At 37.3% G+C, this 20,821-nt stretch overlaps 1 protein-coding gene across 1 annotated transcript; it reads left to right on the top strand.

Annotated features, from left to right (window-relative positions):
• Window positions 1-1,067: 1,067 nt before the first annotated feature.
• Window positions 1,068-6,392, top strand: LOC129805205 (uncharacterized). Its single transcript, XM_055852973.1, has one exon. It carries the CDS (start codon window positions 1,068-1,070, stop codon window positions 6,390-6,392), a length of 5,325 nt encoding a protein of 1,774 aa, XP_055708948.1.
• The last annotated feature ends 14,429 nt before the right edge of the window (window positions 6,393-20,821 follow it).

Consider the following 20,821-nt stretch of genomic DNA (forward strand, 5'->3'; position numbering starts at 1 on the left):
AGTTTATAATTAATTAACGTAAAAATTTGAATTCAGTGCCCGTTAGGACGTGTGTTTGAGCGGATCCCTGCGCTGATAAGTTTTTCTTTCCAAAATATGAACATTTTATCTCCAATAGGGTAACGGCACATAATTTTGGACGGAGTGCTTATAAGCATCAATGTTCTAAGTTTGAAGTGCGATATTTTCAATACTAATTGATTTTTTTGTTACTCTCTTTTCAGAAGGGTTGTCCGTTACGGACGTCTGGAATTTAAATTGCGCGGGATCTTCAATTACGCGCGCAGGGAAATTTTATTTGACACTCATGCGGTGTACTTTGGGCCACAGAGAGAAAAAGGTTCGCTTCCGTTTTTGGACAGTTAAGCAGATGTGCAAGGTGATTTGTGAAGAAAAAAAAGACTCGAAAAAGTGGAATTTTTATTAAGTTTAATCATCAAACATTGTTAATTTGTTGAACAATTTGTAATTGAGGTGGTGGGAAAATAAATTTGGTGAAAAGACAATTAAAAGAGAGTGAAAAGTAGTTATTCTTGTGGCGGAGCCCCTCGTGTCTTCCAGTACTTGGGATTTTCGGCTTCTCACTGCATTGGTGTCTTCTGGGGAATCTTGTGGAGGAATTGGGCAGTTCATCAGGAAGATTTTCACCTGGAAAACCCACTGAGAGCACCCTCGAAGCAATCCAGAAGGCGAAATAGATGCCAACTTGACCTGGGACAGCCCACAAGGAGAAAAATTTTTTACTCCTTCGGCCCCATCGGCTCGGGGAACGGTTATTTCATTCATCTCTTTCTATCTCATCAATAGGTAAAGCAGTATTGCATCTTATCATTTCATCTTGAGCATATTGGGATTATCAGGCATTTTATATCTCTTTGAAAGGTAATTGTCGCAGCATAACCAGTACACCCAAGGGGGAAATATCTTGTAGGAAATTAATAAGCATTATTCATTTTATTGAAAGGTTCGTACAATTGCGTACATTTTTTGGCCACTTCGATCACGGCTTCTGAACCAGCGCACTCAAACCACGGTCCTTCAACTCAGTTCATTGGACAGCTGCAATCATGGTGTTTCGTACCAGAGGAGGAATTGTGTCAGCGGTTACCCGCGTCCAGAATTACATCAATGGCCTCTCAGATGCTTCAGATGAAGAAATCAACTTCATTGGTTACAAGGCCAACCTCATCAGTCAGCTCAACCTGGTGAAAGCAATGAAAGCCAAATACATCGGCATCCAGGATGATATCATCAAAGGTCTACCAGATGGGGCTACAAAGGAAGCAGAAATCGTTTCCAAAGAGGATTTTATTGAGCGTTGTGATGATTTGATTAATCAGATTGATACGCTCATTCTTGAAGCACCACAATCCTCTTCAGATGACTCCAAAAGGGATCCTTTGTCCACGAGTGACATGGCAAAGTTCTTCACTGCCTTCATAACCCAAGCTGAGCAGAGACACCAACAACAGATGGAGTTGCTTTTGAGCACTCTGACAAACACAGCAAGTACCAATGATACTAACACATATTGCAAAACTACTAAATTGCCTCAAACAAAATTGCCCACCTTCGATGGCAAACATGCCTCTTGGAAATCGTTCAAAGATAGATTCACTTCCTCTGTGATCAATGTACCTAACATTACTAATGTTCAGAAATTAGACTACCTGATGTCCGCCGTATCAGGAAATGCTGAAGCTTGCATTAAAAAGCTCAGCATGACGGATGAGAATTTTGCGGTTGCGTGGAAAATCCTTGAGGACAAATTTGACGACAAAAACGAGATCGTGTCAGAGTATATTAAAACCTTTTTTGCAATGCCACGCATGTCTTCTTCGGGCGCCCAGGCCATTCAAGAGATTACCAACGTTTTCACTGAATGCACGATGGCATTGGACGCCATGGATGTATCACAAAAGGATCCTTGGTTAATACAATATACGTTAGACCGCCTAGATTCAGAGTCTCGCGTTCTTTGGGGTCGTCAATGTGGCACCGAGGTGCCCACTGTGAATGCTTTCATAAAATTTCTTGACCAGCGTTGCAAGGATGTCAAGAATTCTTCCTCAAGTTCCTACAAACCCTCATCCAACACTTCTCAGAACTCTCGACCTAACAAGCCTCAGCTCCCAAAGAGGCAAGCCACTGCTCTCACAAATTCTGCAAATGCTTCTTCTTGCCGCTGCTGTTCCGAATCGTCTCACCCTCTCTACAAATGTCCTAAATTTCTCAATCAAACTCCTGGGGAGCGATTCGAAACTGTCAAAACTTTGAGTCTGTGTAGAAACTGCTTCGCTACACACTTGACTCACTCTTGCACTTACCACAAGTGCCGAAAGTGCCAAGGACGGCACAACATCCTTCTGCATGACAAGTATGCTTCTGACTCATCCAATCGCACTGATCCTGCTTCATCTTCTGCGAATTCTGCATCAAACTCCGGGTCTCCTTCCTCAAATCATACTTCGGATTCGTCCGCTGTCGTCGCTGTATGTGCTTCGTCAGAAAGTGATCACTCTGATTTACCTCCGAGGGTCTTCCTCGCGACGGCTTTGGTCAATATTCTCACGGCAAACGGCGAGATGATTCCCTGCCGCATTATCTTAGATGGGGGAGCCCAGGTGAATATTATGACGTCAGACTTAGCTCAACGCTTGAATCTGCCGAGATTTGCTTCTCGATTGTCAATTGCTGGGGTAAATTCCACTCGATCTCGTGCACGATTCTATGTGAATGCAACCATCCTTTCGAGGACTTCGGATACGCAATTCACCTTGAAATGCTTCGTTTTGCCTAGTGTCGCTGGCAACATTCCAAACTGGCCTGTCGACACCTCCATGCTTCACATTCCTCATGAAGTTGCTTTAGCCGATCCTGATTGGGCGGTGCAAAGGCCTGTGGATTTACTCATATGCGGCAACCATTATTGGGCAAGTTGGTTAACCGACTCTATAAGCTTGGGCCCAGGATTGCCAATCCTCAAAGAGACTGTCTTCGGCCATGTTGTGGTCGGAGAACAAGAGCCTATACCTCCACCCGAGAGCTTTGCCTTCACCGCCACTGCCTTGGATCAATCTATTCGACGTTTCTGGGAGATTGAAGATGCGTCTGAACCTACATCAGGGACTGATGACCAAATTGCCGCTGAAAATCATTTTGCTTCTACTCACCAGCGCAATGAAGATGGAAGATTCATCGTCCAACTCCCCTTCAGAGAGGATCCGCGTGTGCTTGGAGAATCTAGACCGCTTGCCATCCGGCATTTTCTCGCATTGGAGCGCAGGTTTGACAAGAAACCTGCCATGCGTACGGCTTACCGTGACATTCTACATGATCAGCTTCGGAGAGGATGGATAGAACCTGTACCCCATGACGACTCCAACGTGAGTCCTGCTTATTACATGCCTCATCATGGCGTGTACAAGGAATCCTCTACCACCACAAAGTTACGGATCGTTTATAATGCGAGTGCTAAAACATCATCTGGATCTAGCCTCAACGATTTGTTACGCATTGGACCGGTAGTTCAACCAGATCTCGCCACCATCTTACTTCGCTTTAGAAAACATCCATATGCCATGACTGCAGACATAAGTAAGATGTATCTACAGGTCATGCTAGATCCCTCTCACGCAAACTTTCAACGCTTCGTCTGGCGAGATGAAAAATCACAACGCATTCAGGATTTCCGCATCACACGTGTATGTTTCGGAGTGGCATCGTCCCCTTTTCTAGCCACTAGGGCGCTTATTCAATTGGCTCAGGAAAGTGAGAGGACCCATCCACTTGCATCAGAGGCACTTCGAAACTCATTCTACGTGGACGACTGCATAATCTCAGTAGAATCCTTGCCTAAGGCGCATGAAATCCAGAATCAGCTTATTGAAGTTTTGAAAGGTGGTGGGTTTCTGCTCACCAAATGGATTGGAAATCATGCAGAACTGCAACCATCACCATCCACAGAAGATGACACAGTCCATATCAATGACTCGTCCACTAGTACTTTGGGAATCTCATGGGACTCGAAACTAGATGCATTTTCATTTCGTTCTCCCATTTCCCCTGATGAAGTCTGCGATACAAAGAGGAAAGTCCTTTCGGCCATAGCAAGGTTGTTCGATCCCCTAGGATTGATTGGGCCCATTGTCATCGTAGCGAAGATGATTTTGCAGGACGCTCACAGCCTCAAGATTGGATGGGATGATCCTATCCCAGATTGGTTAGGCCTGAGGTGGAATGCCTTTGTCTCTGACTTGCAGCATCTCAATCAACTCAGCATTCCACGTTGGGTCTCACACATTCCTGCACCCGTTCGCACCGAACTCCATGCTTTCGCTGATGCGAGCCAAAGAGCATATGGGGTGGCGATTTACTTGGTGAATAGTGATGAAGAAGGAGCTGTTAGTTCTCGACTTTTGATTGCCAAGTCTCGAGTTGCCCCTATCACTCGGCAAACGATTCCTAAATTAGAGCTTTGTGGCGCGCATCTCGCTGCTGAACTGGCTACGCGAGTGAGGAAACAATTTGATCCCGACGATGTCTTTTTCTGGACAGATTCAACCATCGTGTTGTATTGGCTCAATGGCTCTTCAGATCACTACAATCGATTCGTGAGCAAAAGGGTTAAGGAGATTTTGATGATGTCAACAGCCTCTCAATGGCGTCATGTACCCACATCTTGTAACCCCGCTGACATCATATCCAGGGGAGCCACACCAATACAACTTGAGGAGTGCTCCTTATGGTGGCATGGACCAGAATGGGTGAAGCAATCCAAGGAAAATTGGCCTCCGGAATTCCAACAATTTGGCATTCCTGCTAATTCTCTGCCAATAGTCCTAACAGAAACCGGAGAGGATCAATCTGAGTCGCTGCTTTCCAAATTATTATTGCGTCACTCGTCATTGTCAAAGCTTCAGCGCATCATCGCGTACTGCCGCAGATTCATCACTCCCAAGGAGAGACGACAGCAAGGCATTTTATCTCCCGAGGAGCTTAACAAAGCATTGGAGCGCTTGATCTTCATGGATCAGAGTGAGAATTTTCCGGGAGTCGCTGGAAATATTCTAAGGCGGGGCAGAATTACACTGTCACAGTTCAAATCCTTATCGGCATTGACTCCATTTGTTGATTTTGGGGGATTAATCAGAGTGGGTGGTCGCCTGGAGAATTCCGACATGCCATTCCAATCTAAACATCCACTCCTCCTCCCCAAGTCTCCACTCACAAAGCTCATAGTCCGGAACGAACATCTCAAACAATGCCATGCTGGACCTTCACTGCTTCTAGCCACACTGAGACAAAGATTCTGGCCTTTGTCCGGCAGGAATGTTGTTAGGAAGATTGTTCACGACTGCATTCGATGTACACGCGCGAATCCGCGCCCTTTGCAACAGTTGATGGGAGACCTCCCTCAACACCGTGTCACGCTCGATCGTCCGTTCCAAATCACTGGGGTGGATTATGCAGGTCCCATTATGTACCGTCCCTCGGTACCCCGGGGAGCGATTGAGAGAAAACTGGGACTGCAGAAGGGCTATATTGCTGTGTTTATATGCATGGCTACAAAGGCGGCCCACATAGAGTTCGTGACAAGCCTCTCAACTGAGTCATTCTTGGCTGCTTTCCGCAGATTTGCTTCCCGAAGAAATACGCCAGCACAAATGTATTCCGACTGTGGAACGAATTTTGAAGGAGCATCGCGGGAGCTAGCCAAACTTTTCCGTCAGGAACAAACGCAACAGGAGATCGTAGAGGGAACTCGTGAAACTGGGACAACCTGGCACTTCATCCCTGGACGTGCGCCTCACCATGGTGGCCTATGGGAGGCCTGTGTCAAGAGCGTAAAGTATCATTTGACCAGAGTTGTCCAACACACCAATTTCGCATACGAGGAGCTGTGCACAATCCTGTGCCAGATAGAAGCCATCTTGAACAGCCGCCCGATATCCCTCATCTCTGACAATCCCAACGAAAAGGAGTTCTTGACACCAGGACACTTTCTTACAGGTGTCCCAGGAAACTTCCCACCAGACCCAAATGTCACGCAGATTCCAGAGAACCGTTTGAATTTATGGCAGATTTGTCAACAACGTGCTCAACACTTTGGGAAAAAATTTCGTCTACTCTATCTAAACACGTTGCAACAAAGGTCAAAGTGGAGACACAATCAGCAAAACGTGAAGGTTGGCGAAGTAATTTTATTTCTCGACGAGACGCAGTCCGGAAGTAAATGGGTACTCGGCCAGGTATCAGCGGTTCATCCGGGAAAGGATGGGAAGGTGCGTGTGCTTACAATTCGCACTCCAAGAGGAACCTACACACGTGCAATCACCAAGACGGCACGCCTTTCACTGGATGGGAACATTTTGTGTTCCAATCAATCGTAAGATTGCTTGGATCACCCCGGGGAGCATGTCCGTTACGGACGTCTGGAATTTAAATTGCGCGGGATCTTCAATTACGCGCGCAGGGAAATTTTATTTGACACTCATGCGGTGTACTTTGGGCCACAGAGAGAAAAAGGTTCGCTTCCGTTTTTGGACAGTTAAGCAGATGTGCAAGGTGATTTGTGAAGAAAAAAAAGACTCGAAAAAGTGGAATTTTTATTAAGTTTAATCATCAAACATTGTTAATTTGTTGAACAATTTGTAATTGAGGTGGTGGGAAAATAAATTTGGTGAAAAGACAATTAAAAGAGAGTGAAAAGTAGTTATTCTTGTGGCGGAGCCCCTCGTGTCTTCCAGTACTTGGGATTTTCGGCTTCTCACTGCATTGGTGTCTTCTGGGGAATCTTGTGGAGGAATTGGGCAGTTCATCAGGAAGATTTTCACCTGGAAAACCCACTGAGAGCACCCTCGAAGCAATCCAGAAGGCGAAATAGATGCCAACTTGACCTGGGACAGCCCACAAGGAGAAAAATTTTTTACTCCTTCGGCCCCATCGGCTCGGGGAACGGTTATTTCATTCATCTCTTTCTATCTCATCAATAGGTAAAGCAGTATTGCATCTTATCATTTCATCTTGAGCATATTGGGATTATCAGGCATTTTATATCTCTTTGAAAGGTAATTGTCGCAGCATAACCAGTACACCCAAGGGGGAAATATCTTGTAGGAAATTAATAAGCATTATTCATTTTATTGAAAGGTTCGTACAATTGCGTACAAGGGTTGTTTAGAAACTTGGCAATATGTTTATTGTCTTTGTTTTTACTAAAATTAGACTTAATACGTTTAAAAATGAATTGATATGCAGAGGTGAATTTGACTCTTATTTTGGACACCTTGGTTGTAAATTTGAACACCTAGGCTGTATATTTGGACAGCTAATCTGCCTCAATAGGATGCCCATTGTTCTCCATTTCATAAACTAATCTTACCAAGTCCTCTTCCTGTTTATGTTAGATTTAAAGAAAAGCTTACGAATAGGAGGGGATCAAAGTCCTCGCACAACGGCGTTATCACACTTGCACATTAAAATTTTAATGTGATTCACATTAATTGTCGCTTGTGAACGACCAAATATGTTATTTGTGTCTTTGAGTCACTTAATATTTGGGGTTTTTCTATTTATTGATAAAGAAGTGGACTTGGCCTGCAAAAATAAGTTTAAATTTACCTAAAGCATAAATATTTTTCACATTAAAAAATTAAAGATAAAATCGCATTAATTTTTCGTATTAATGCTATAAATCAATTTATATCAAATTTTGCGTGCCAAGTCTACCTTTTTATCAACAAATAGATCAAATTTTGAATATAAAATGATTCAAACACACAAATTACACATTTCGACTCTCACCAGCGACAATTAATGTGTATCATATTAAAATTTTAATGTGCAAGTGTGATAACACAGTTACGGTACTTTTTCAAATGTTTCCTTTTGCAAATAAATTTCTTGCAATGCATCGATATTATTTATGTATTTCATAAAAAAACCATTTATTTTATTTCATTTAAAAATTAATTGTTTTCCAAAGTTGATCGTTTTTGGTGCGTCAAAAGTTTGTTGCCTCAGAATAAGTAATTTAAAATGGTCAAAGACATGCAAGATTCATCCTGGCAGCATCTCTAAATAATTTACCATCGTTTACCATTATTTAACTTCTTGTAACGTGCAATTTTTAACCTAAATTATAAACTTTCACTAAACTGATTATTTCTTTCTGTTTATCATCGCTAACCCATCATTTGCTTCTTCAATGGCATTACATAAAATCGACCACTCAGAATATAATACGACTAACTCGCGAATGGCCAACTTTACAGGAGAGTGATTTAAAGCTGAGATTTTACATGCCGATCATAGGATTTTTAGGTATCGGAACCGATATAACTTTGGGAATAATTAACTTTTCGGTATAATATTCACAGGGAAGGTAGAGGGTGTCACGGAGTACCCGAAAAGCGAAAAAAACGAATTTTGCAAAAAATCGAGTTAGTCGCATTATATTCTGAGTGGTCGAAATATAACCGGATTACATTGAGTTGATTGCATGTTTTTGACCATTTTGAATTACATGAGGCAACAAACTTTTCACACATCAAAAATGATCAACTTTTGGAAAACGACTTTTGTAATGAAATAAAAGTAAATATTATTTTTAATACATAATTTAAAATCCACGGATTACAAATAACTCGTATGCAAGGAGAAAAATTTGAAATTTTTTTTTTAAATAAAAAAAATAAATTTTATAATATGAAATACATTTTTTCACTATTTTTGTTTAATTTTTTGCATGCACCGAATAGAATTTCAGTGCTTTGCATCTTTTATTTCCAAGTATTCTTAAAATAACTTGATTTGTTTTTTGAAGCTCATTTTGGAAATGTAGTTCAAAGGAAATTTCAGAAGTTAATAAAATGCTTATTATAAAAACATTTTTTTTATTTTTTTTTCAAACAGTAAAAATTCAAAAGTCATTTTAATTTTATCTTTTTCTCTGATTCATCGAAGCTCAGAATTCCCTAAAAGCTCGAAAGCTCTAATCAATTAGCGAAAGTAAACGGATAATCATATTTTTCGATATTAATTACTCCCTACGTTCAAAAAAAAATCGAATACGTTTGAAAATTTTTTGGGGATTTGGAAATAATTTCTAGGAATTGTTTTTATTATTTGTAATAAAAATTGAACATGCTCATATACGAGTCAGTTCCAGAATAATAAATATTTACCTAAAAAAAGACCTTATTCCTAATTATTTTATACCAAAAAACAAGTTTGTTTAACTACATTTAATGAAAAATAATTCACATACCAAGAGTGACTTTTTTTTTTCAACAAAATGCTTTTGTCAAAAAGTCGTTAAATGTATATTAATTTAAACTATTAAAACTGTATTTCATTTGTAGTTTTAGATGGAAATTTCTTGGTAATTTTTAATGTAGTTTTGTTTTATACAATCCCTGTGAGTTTATTATAATTCCAAGAATGATATCTTTCAGAGAAAGGTGACCTATTTTACAAAATATCCGCACTGGTTACTTTTGAAAAATACTTTAGTACCTCAAAGTTTTCCACGTAAATGGATGAGTATGGCAAAATCAATGGAATCCCTGAAGGACAATAACTACCATTGAGAATTTTGAGGAAATGGTATAAAAATTTACCTTAGGTTATTTACTTTTTCGAGATATTTAAATTGCTGTGTGAAAGAACAAGTGATATTAAATACCCTTTGGCACCGAATAAATACCAAACAACAGAAATATTGAAAGGTTTTGAATACATCAATAAAATCAAGCACATTTATATGCGCAGCTTTGATTAGATTAAACTGGTATCAATATTTAAAATAATCTAATCAGTTCTCAGACTTTGAGGATTACCCAAGAAACAATTTTTTCTTAATATAGTCTTGTAGTATTCCTTAAATAAGGCACTGTAGAACCATAAATCATTTTATTTGCATATAACGTTCTTGGTCCCATTACTGAGATTACCATAAGTAAAGTGGCGCAGTCTTTAGGATCTTAAGAGCTCCTATAGGAATATCTACAGAAAATTCTCACTTTAAGTCCTCTAAAAGTGCACTAAAAGACTTGTTTAATACTTTGTTCTATAAGGCAGCTATTTTGCTTATTGGGTAAGCATGTCTTACTTTAGCTTCAATTAAATTCATAAAGATATTGCAAATAAATCTTTGATAAAAGAACATCTACCGGAAACTACCCCACCTTCCCTTATATGGAAATAAAAAATCTATAAAATTGATATTTAATTATTTCGTTTATACGAAGCTTAAGTGTACTTATAATGTTTTCTTCTGAGTATACATTTATTCAAAATGAAAGCTTCCATTAATCAGGAAGCTTTAGTTTCACTGAAATAAGTAAATACAAGCCTCATTGAGAGATCCGTTTAACTGAGATCTCTTTAAATGCCCCAAGCGGTAACCAGAAAATTTTACCGTGAAATACTTACTAAATATAGCAAATAGAACACAGACCCAGGTGGTTACGGACTGAGAATCTCACATTAGAAGCTTAATGAAGCTTGACTAGAAAGCACACAAATTCACTGTGGTGGAAAAAAATAGTTGCACAGGATGAAACTAATCTCTCCCGGAGCTTTTCCAATTTGCAATCCGCCCCTGAAACAAAGAGCTTGCGGTAGAATTGATTGTATGAGTTTTTCCGCGAAGAAGGAACTATCTTTTCTCGCCTGAAAAATTAATCCGTAGAAGATTTCAGGTGTTTTCAGGAACTGATTACTCTCATTGCGATTGTACGGGGCCATTTATCCATGTGAGGAGCTTTTGCTGGGGAATTGATGATGGTCACTTTGAGGGAGTGTCAGTGAGAATTGATGAAGAGCTCGCGAAGAGCTCTTGCACTCCTAAGTGTGCGACTTTTAAAGCTTTCAGTTTTTATTGCTCCAACTTGAAGAAATATCAAGATCGGCTCCGTTTAACCTTTCGAAGAGACAAAGCCATTCCAAAGCCAAGCCACAGCTATTCGAAAATCTACCGGAACCCTAAAGTGCAAGTTCATATACCCGCCACTTCAATATTAAATATTCTTTACACTTCAATCGTCAACAATGTCAACAAAAGTGTGTAAATGTTTACTGTAAAAAGTGAATTTTTGTGCAGTTTTGTGGAATTTCAGGATGGCAGGACGTTTGAATTGCAATTTTATTAAGATAAATGTCCTTTTAATGAACTTGCTCACTTTGTGTAACTCATCGGTTTAAACGTTCGAATGCGTTCGAACATCCAATGGGTTTTTAGGTGAATTCTGTCTGATATATCTTCGAATCAATAAAGGAAAAACCTCAACCGGAGAGAGCTCTCAAATCGGGAAGGTTATTACTGAACGAAAGGATCCTGGATTAGATAATTTGTGAAAAATTTATGCTACTATTCCAATGACAACTAAAAGGGTAACCTTTCTATCATCATAATCATCATTTTCAATCGTTTATCCCTATTGCGGTGGCGGGCCCATGACATCCCACGTCCATGACATACCCCCATAGGTTAACAGCCCACACCTGTCAATCCTCGGCCAATTCAAGCCAAGATCTTGAATTTTATTCAGCCACCTTGTCCTAGGTCTGCCCCGAGGTCAAGATCTCCTCACAATGGCTTCCATAGCTTTTCTGGGGAATATTTTTTCGGGTAACCTTTCCTCCGGACCTTTTTTTTAACACTTTACTGTTCTCAAGTGCTCCTGCATTACTGACCTCCCGTCAGATAATTGCTCTACCTGCCGATTTTACTTGGAGGTTTTTTAGAATTGTAACAGTATATTCTAGTACATTTAGAGAAATTCTGTAGATTTTCGGTAGAATTTCTACCTGAAAAATCTGTAGATTTTCGGCAGAAATTCTTCCGAAAGTCTGCAGATTCTCGGCAGAATTTATGCATTGGAAATCTGCATAGTCTCCATTGTCTCAACAAAAATATTTTTGATTTATCAAGACACTGTAGAAGTTACAAAGAAAATGGTATGATCTGCTTAACAAACATTACCGATTAAACATTTTAGATAACTGAAAAGATGCGAACAAAGATACTAATTTCTTAAAAATCGCCAATCGAATGATACAAAAACACGAAATTTAGGTCGGCACTTTGTTTAAAGTTATCACTTCACTATTCTCTACTTATAACACGACGTCGCAGAATTTTTTATTTTATATAAACACTCTGGAATCACCAAGAATCACTCTATTGAATTTTGCAAACTTCAGTAAAAAATATTCCATCTTTTCAGACACAGCTGTCTGGAAAGTCTGGAATGTAGAAAAATCTACAGAAAATCGGCACAATATCTACAGAAATTCGTCAGAGTGTGCACCAGGATTCGTCAGAAAATCTGCAAAAACTTCTGACGAATTTTGTCCCAAGCCCAAATAAAATTTGTACACTGGTAAAAATAAAAGGGTCAAATTGACCCTTTTCAAAAGGATGGATCGTATTTGACCCTTTGAAAGGTTCACTTTTGTATCTCCTGAAATTTAGTATGCACATTTATCACGAATAATCATGTTTTATTGTAAACTTATTACTGATATCATATTTCTCTCATCTGAGCGAACACCAAAGATCACTTTTTCATTGTTTTTTTATTCGTTTATTCCGGAATTAAATAGATGTCAAAACCGTGACCCTTTCGAAGGGTACCTGGTGACCCTTTCGAAGAGTCAAATATGATCCATCCTTTGGAAAAGGGTCAATTTGACCCTTTTATTTTTACCAGTGTAGGAATATCGGCAGATTTTCAGCAGAAGTGTAGATATTTTCTGCAGAAATCTTAAAGATATCTGACGAAATTATTTGACGGGCTTTCTTTATGTTGGTTCTTGTCTCGACTGTTTTCCCCTGTCCTCTTCGTGTACTAAAACTAGCAGAATAGTCGTGTCGTGACAGCAACCGACACAAAAGAAAGTCGAATATGTATGGATTTGATTGTTAATCGTAAAAAGCCTATAGAGAGTGTATTTATTAACCAGTTGAGGTCTTGTCTCGACTGTTTTCCCCTATCCCATCCGTGTACTAAAACGAGCAGAATAGTCGTGACAGGAACCTCAACAAAGAAAAGTCGGTTATGAGTTTTGAATGTTAAACGTAAAAAGCCCATATAAAGTGTATTTATTAACCGATTGAGGTAGGTTTCGAGTTCTTGGAAAGGTCCTTGAATCCTTAACAAAAATGTATCACGTTTATATTTCGATCATATCCGCCAATGACATTACTTCATTTCTTCAGTATTTTTTCAAAGTAAAATATCAACATTTTTTAAAATGTTTTTTGAACATATATCAACTTTTTTTCAACAAATTTGAAAGTAGTTACAAAAGTTTAATAAAATAGGCTTTGCAGTATGTTAGGATATTAATGTTCATTATCATATGTGCAACATTTTCTCCAGAGGTTGGTTTATCTGTCTAAGACGACGGTGGCCGCAAAAAATACTACACACTTTTGTACTTTGTTTGGTCAAATTGTGCCTCTGAAGTGTAAAATCCTCTTGCTGTTAAGCAGAATTCCCTAAAGTGTGACTCGACTAAAATTATGATGCCTGGGAAAAATATTCTGAAAGGGATATTTCGAATAAAAATGTCCTGATTTGAATGATCCTTTAAGCTATTTTATGAACAGTACATAATTGAATAAGGACTCACGAAAAATTCGGATACTGCTCGAAATTGTAAGTTCGACTATTCCACGAATTGTCAATTTTATTTGCACAGGTACAGACATTTTCATGTAGCTCAGTTTAGGGATTTCCCTATCAATCTTTCCATAGAGTGTTCTTAGGGAGGCCTTCTCTAGAGATGTCTCCCTGAATTCTGAGGACTTTTGGGTGTGGTTAATGGGGAAAAGAAATCTTTGGGGTGCAACTGAGTTTCTGCGTGTAAATTATTGATAAAATTTCATTGCTTGAGGGTAAGAGTTTTTGGGGGTAAACTGTACATATACGGAGCATTGAGGCATGGATGTTTGAGGCTCTAGTGCAATGTATAAAATATCATAGAATGAATTACGACCAATGGGGCCACTATCGGACAATGATATATGAATGCGGAACTGGCATTTTGCACTTCACCATACCACATACCAAATATTATCGCTGCCTGTCCATATATCCACTCTCTCTCTTTCTGTGTTCTGCCTCCCGGACAAACGAAATTGCTGGCTTCAACTCGCCCTATCGATGGACAGTACACAAAACATCCCCAATGGGTGGGTGGCCCGAAGAATTTCTCATGTGTGTGGTCATTTTTGGCCAAAGGCACAATTTTCGTGGCCACTCATTTTCATCCTTAATGGGAGACATCATCCAAGGGGGTTATTAATCAAACACCACAATTAGGGTAGCCCAGTCATCCACCCACCCCCCAGGCTACCACTCTCTTTCTGATCCCGGAACTTCCTCTTACGACTATCACCCCGCAATTTATTTTGCATGTGCGTTGGACAATTTATACGGACACATTCCGCACAGCAACAAAATTGGAATTTATTTCAACAAATCGCTTCCAGCGATTTTCACTCATTGATCGATACATATACTGGTTTTTCTACTCCCAAAATCATGCTGGGAAAATCTTTTGGCCATTCATGGACACCAAAGAGTTTTCACAATTCCCAGTCAATTCATCCCAAGTGGCGATTCTGGAATCATAAAGAATTCATTTGATTCTTAAAAGAATTCTTTCAAATACCTTCACAGTTTGTGTTGAAACGGATTGCCAAATTGATTTTCTTTCATCCCAAAGAAAACCTGGGGTAAAGGGAAGAATCCTTTGAAGATGAATGTGAAAAGAAAACAATTAATTTTAGGAAACTAAACTCAAGGCTAAACTTAATGTAATTGAAAGAAGAACCACAACAAAACAGGAATTGTTAAGTTTTTTTTCGTGAGTAGGAGAAAGTACTCTCCCTTCGAACGTTCATGCCTTCGATTAATGTGAATTTTCTTTTACTTTTTCTAAAAGATTTACACATTTTTATTAAATATTAGTTAGCTTGTCATCAATTATTGATAATTATGTGATAATTGTGTACAAGTCTATAGGAAAAATAAAAGAAAATTCACATTATTCGAAGGTATGAACTATGAACGTTCGAAGGGAGAGTACTTTCCCCTAATTGATAATAAGCAAGCTAATATTAATTAGAAATGTGTTAGTCTCTTTGGAAAAATAAAAGAAAATTCACATTATTCGAAGGCATGAACGTTCGAAGGGAGAGTACTTTCCCCTAATATTATTTTTTTCTGTCACACAAATATTAAAGTTATTATTATTTATTTAGAAAAAAAAAGAATTAATATTTTTGGTCTGTAATAAAGTAATTTTGGTTTGTAAAAATAGAAATTGTTAATAAATTAATTGATATTTGTCAGTTAATATTGCAAAATTGATGAGAAATTGATTTAATTATAATTTGAATTCCACACACTTCTGTATACCATAAACATTAAATTTTAAAACAGTTAACATTCAAAATACTGATAATTGTTATGTGAACCCGTAATGTCGAAGCATCATGTGCTTCAATTCAAAATATTAAATATTTAATTTTGTCAATAAAATATTGAACTTGACACTTTAAACTTCCTTAATAGGGGAAAGTGTTCTCCCTTCGAACGTTCATACCTTCGAATAATGTGAATTTTCTTTTATTTTTCCTAAGCAACTTACACATTTCTAATTAATATTAGATAGATTATTCTCAATTATTGATAATTATGTGAAATGTAAGTGTATCAAATTTCGTCATAGTTGCTTGCAAGCACCAAAGTCTCAAGTTTGAAATGTAGGGGAAAGTGCTCTCCCTTCGAACGTTCATGTCTTCGAATAATGTGAATTTCTTTTGTTTTCCGTAAGAGATTTACACTAAATTATCACGGAATTATCAACAATTGATGATAAGCTAACTAATATTTAATAGAAATGTGTAAGTCTCTTAGCAAAACTAAAAGAAAATTCATATAATTCGAAGGTATGAACGTTCGAAGGGAGAGTACTTTCCCCTAATATTTTTAATACAAATTGAATGTCTTTGTTATATTTTTTAAGGAGTGTTGCTTGGAGCCTTGCTTGTAGACAGTTTATCGTCTTTATTTTCTCTAAAATCAATTTTGCGGCCAATTTCGGCTACCTTCATTTTGATAGTTCCTTGCCCTTCCTGAATTCTTCCTAAGTGTTCACATCATCTTGTTCCTCGAAGCTACATTTTTTATTTTTTCTTTGTAAAATCTAGAGTATGCAAAAACTATAAATTCATGAATCAAGGGGATCATTAAGGGTCAAGAAAAATGGGCGAAATTGAAAGCTGGCCGAAATTTGGTACACTTACCCTAATGGCCCCCACACAATAAAGAAATTTATGTCCATATTGCAGCAAATTCGCTACGCTTGTATAGGAAAAACTATCAAATATGGACATAAGTGTGTCCTAATGTGTAGAGGCCATAAGTCTCTTAAAAACAATAAAAGAAATTCACATTTTTCGAAGACATGAAAGTTCAAAGGTACGTTTATGCCTCTTTATTTATTTATTTATTTTTTTAATTTAAGTTCTTATACATACGAAAGTACAACATTTAAACTATATTTTCTGAAATTTTCATATCAAAAGCTTTAAAAGTCAGCTGTTCGGACCTGGGATAAAATGATAACTTCTTTTCGATAGTACTGACTGTAAATTTCTAATGATAGGGAAAAGTGTGGTATTTCTGGACAAGGTACTTTTCGGGACATAATATGGGTATTTTGGGACACATAAAAAATCCTATAAATATACGTTTTCTAATTATTTTTAAGTTCTATATGAAATATTAAGCTCTTTACGTATCGGATAAACATAAAACTTCTGAAATTTTATTTAATTAAAAGCGTGAAATACGCGTGAATTGTGAGTGTCACATTTCATTTTTTTACAAAACCTTCAGTGTGGTCAATTTTGCAGATCTCAACACAAACAGTACTTAGTTTTTTTTTCGATTTAAGTCACTTTAAAAATGAAATTTTAATAAAATTTTTATGAAAGAGTGAAGTTTAGGTTTAGATCTTCTACTAAAAGATAAATAATGAGGCTCGGTGAAATTTATTTACATAATAGCGACTTTACTTTTGTCCAGAAATACCCAACTGTCCCGAAATATACCATTCTTACTTCTTTACATTTTTTGCTATTGTGTACAAAAAATGATGCATTTTTCAACATTTTTCGATAAGAATCTTATTCTGGATAGCATAAGGAACATAAATATCTGTATCAACAAAGAAAAAAATTATTTGAGAAGTTGTTAAGCTGTTTGAAACTTGAAAGTGCTAAAAAGTGTCCCGAAATTCCACACGTTACCCTATTTGCACTTTTTATTGGCTATAAAAATCCTTATCTATTGTTGTATTCTTTTAAGAATGGTGCATTGAGTGGTCCATTGATATTTAAAAATCGGTTATTCGTTTAATCTACCGGATAAAGATTTATCGATTCTCTCAATTCGATAGTATCGAAAAGTTATCATTCCACTCCTGATTTCGCAGGCTTATTTTTGAAAAAAAAAACATACTTTTCCATGTACAAGATTTCTCAAAGTATATTCATCTGAAATCAAAAAACTAAATAGAGAGAGGTAGGGCTATTTTGAGCTGTAGGGCTACATTGGTATAACGATTTTTTCGCATAGTTCTAAAAGAACAGGGTCTTATAAGTATTTTATTTAGTTTTATAAATGGTTTTGTCTATCTAAATTATATTAGGTACTTTAAAGCCTAGCTTCAATTCAATTATGAATAATAAGGGAATTACTCATTACGGTGTTGATAAGATAAAAAAGAAACTTGCTTCTGACTTTTTGATCTTCAACCGTTAAACGTGTCTTTCAAATTGATTGAAAGGTAATTAAACTGACGTAAATTTTAATAATAATAATAATGCTGGCACAACATTCCATGAAGGAACAAGGCCTTCCCTCAAGGGGATTTCTAGACACGCATTATTATTTTTTCTTGTACGGGATGAGGTTGTCAGTCCCATGCCCGTGGAATCAAGTGAAATGAAGCTCACTGTATACAATCCGAACACCTTTAACGTCAGAAAAATTCCTGGTGACCTAAAGGGGATTCGAACCCGGAACACTTGTATCATAGAACGAGTTCTCTACCACTTGACCCATTGAATGCCCCCTGACGTAAATTTCACGTCAGTAAAATTGATTACGATCAGTTAGCAAATCCAAATTGAGTGAAAGTCAGTTTAATCAGTTCCATATACGGGCTTCAGCCCTAAGGCTTAGCCATATGGCTTAAGTGCTGTAATTTCTTTTCAACCACGACATTTAGCAAAATTTAACTTAGGATTGGATTATTAAAGAATAAAGACCTATTAATTTCTCAAAAAGCAATAAAATTGGTCACTATTTAAGATTTTGAGACCATCGGGAACTGGGCTAAACTTCTAGTCTGAAGAACGGTAGGGTATAAGGTCCTTGACAGACCTGATAATTAATTAGCCGAGAAACAGCTTAGCGTAATCAAATTCGAAATAATGATTCAACCACATTTCAATCGTTTTCACTAAGCCGTTTCTCGGCTTAAGTCCCAAGTGTGTTGAAGATCTAAAATAGGATAATTCGGAATCCTATTTTAGAATTCTGAAATTTTCTCACTGGTTCAGATGGTCAAAGAGAAAAAGAAATCCACGAAGAAATACAAAACTTTACATGCCAGAGTACTTTTTCGTTTTTTTCTTTTTGCCATCTAAAACTGTTAGGAAATCACATTGTTTCAAATTAGACATGATTCCAAATTACTCCGTCTTACCCTAAATATCGAAATCATCGAAATGGTTATTAATGCATTTTACAGATGTGAAATAGGCCTTTGGTCAGTGAACAATTACCAGCGTGATATCAATCAGGCATTTTGAATAGCAAATCTTCCTGGAGAAGTCGTATTTGCCGGACTTATTGCGGCTAATTTGCCATATCGTCAGCATTTGGCCATCTGTTACAGTTGCACAATTTCAATAATATTCCACATGCGAAAGCCATTGGATGAATCTTTTGACTCCACCAGGCTCCAATCAACTCCCCAAAGGCCATTTTGAGCGGATTTAAGCTCATGTCGACGAATAATTCATCAAATTATCCAGCATTGTGTTTTTGAATAATTGAATTTGGTCCTTTGACATACAGTAATTGACCCCTTAAGCTCATTTACGAGGATTTTTCATGAAAATGCACACTGACCCATTTATGACATGGAGATTACCATATGAGTCAAAATGCATAATTTTCCTCTGTTTGGTCCAAATTTACAAATTTTCTGGCTAAAGTGTCAAAATACCCTAAAGCTTCTTTTTGGATTTTCATTCCATTTTCCTAGGGGTTTTTTTTACCATCAAAAAATTGTCAAAGTAGAAGTTTCTGTTGTCATCCATGAAGAAATGTTTCTTGTAATTTTTTTCCCATTTTCTTTGGGATTGAGAGAACTGAGGAAAAATTGTCTGACAGAAGAATTCACGGGGGAGGGGGAAGTATGTCTTAAAAAGTGCAACTATCGTTGCTTTTAGCAATACTAAAGCCAAAACGAGATTGTATGCCTGGAAGATTGTTGTTGTCTCGAAAGTTTTGCACAAGATAACAATTCCTCCCTAACCCTTAGGAAAAGTCCATGACAGTGAGAGCAGAAAAGTTATAAGCTTCTAACATTTTTGTATTTTGCTATTTTTCCTTCCAACACACAAAATACCCTGGTCATATAGGCGGAAGGAAATTGCTGCACTTGAAGGTAACAACCAAAAGACTGGAGATTGGTGTGAAAGGAAGAAAATGAGCCCTAAAAGACGACCATGGAAGTGCAGAGAGTCTTTTGGGAAATACTTCTTTTTCTAAGTTGAATGCCTCTGCTTCGTGGAAATTGCTTCGCGAAAATACCCTGAGCATATCATGGGTTATAACTTTCAACACTTTGCCATTTTCAACCCCCCCAAAATGCCACATACTTGACTCCTTCAGACACTGCAATCATCTTTTACGTTTTCGCCTCTGAAAAGAGCTTTTTTTGCAGAATGGAAAAGCTCGTTAAATGAGTAGGAGTTTAAAGTTGCTTCCTCACACTTGTTAGCATTATGTCAATATTTATGTTTCAACATAAAATTCATATTAACGTGAGATTTCACTGCTCTACCTCAATAGGTATGATAAAAATAAATCAATTTGTAGATAAAACAGTGAGTTTTAAGAAAAATAAGTCAAAAACATAGTGAAATTTAAATAAGAAAAAAAACCAAATGAGGACTTAAATTTGATCAGCTCAAAATTACAATTGCTCAGTTGCAAAAACTTAGGATTTTCAATAAACGTCTTCTTTTTGTCATAAATTACATGAAGCTTTCTGCGCTTTTAAAGCTTTTAATTGCGTTACTGCTTAAAATAGATTTTTCGTTGACTAAATTTATTATTTAACGCTTTTCTTGATTTTTTTCTCGTAAATAAATATTTAGAAGTACACTGAACAAATATTTCCTAAAATTGTTGGTAAATGTTTGTAAATATCTACTGAATACGATTTACGAAATGTTCGTAAAATTTCGCACTTTCTTCACAAACACTGTTAGTAACATGCTCACTTGACGAACATTTCTTTTTATTTTGTAAACCCTTGTTTGTAAATGTTCGTAAACAGAAAAAATTTTTATAAAATCTTGTAATTTGTTCGTGGGGTAAATGTGCCAAATTTCGGCATAGTTGCATGCAAGCGCCAAGGTTTCAAGTTTTAAATACAATATTATTAATACAAATTGAATATTTTTATTACTTCTTCTTAAGGAGTGTTGCTTGGA

The sequence above is a fragment of the Phlebotomus papatasi genome, chromosome 3, assembly GCF_024763615.1.
Source record: "Phlebotomus papatasi isolate M1 chromosome 3, Ppap_2.1, whole genome shotgun sequence".
NCBI lineage: Eukaryota > Metazoa > Arthropoda > Insecta > Diptera > Psychodidae > Phlebotomus > Phlebotomus papatasi.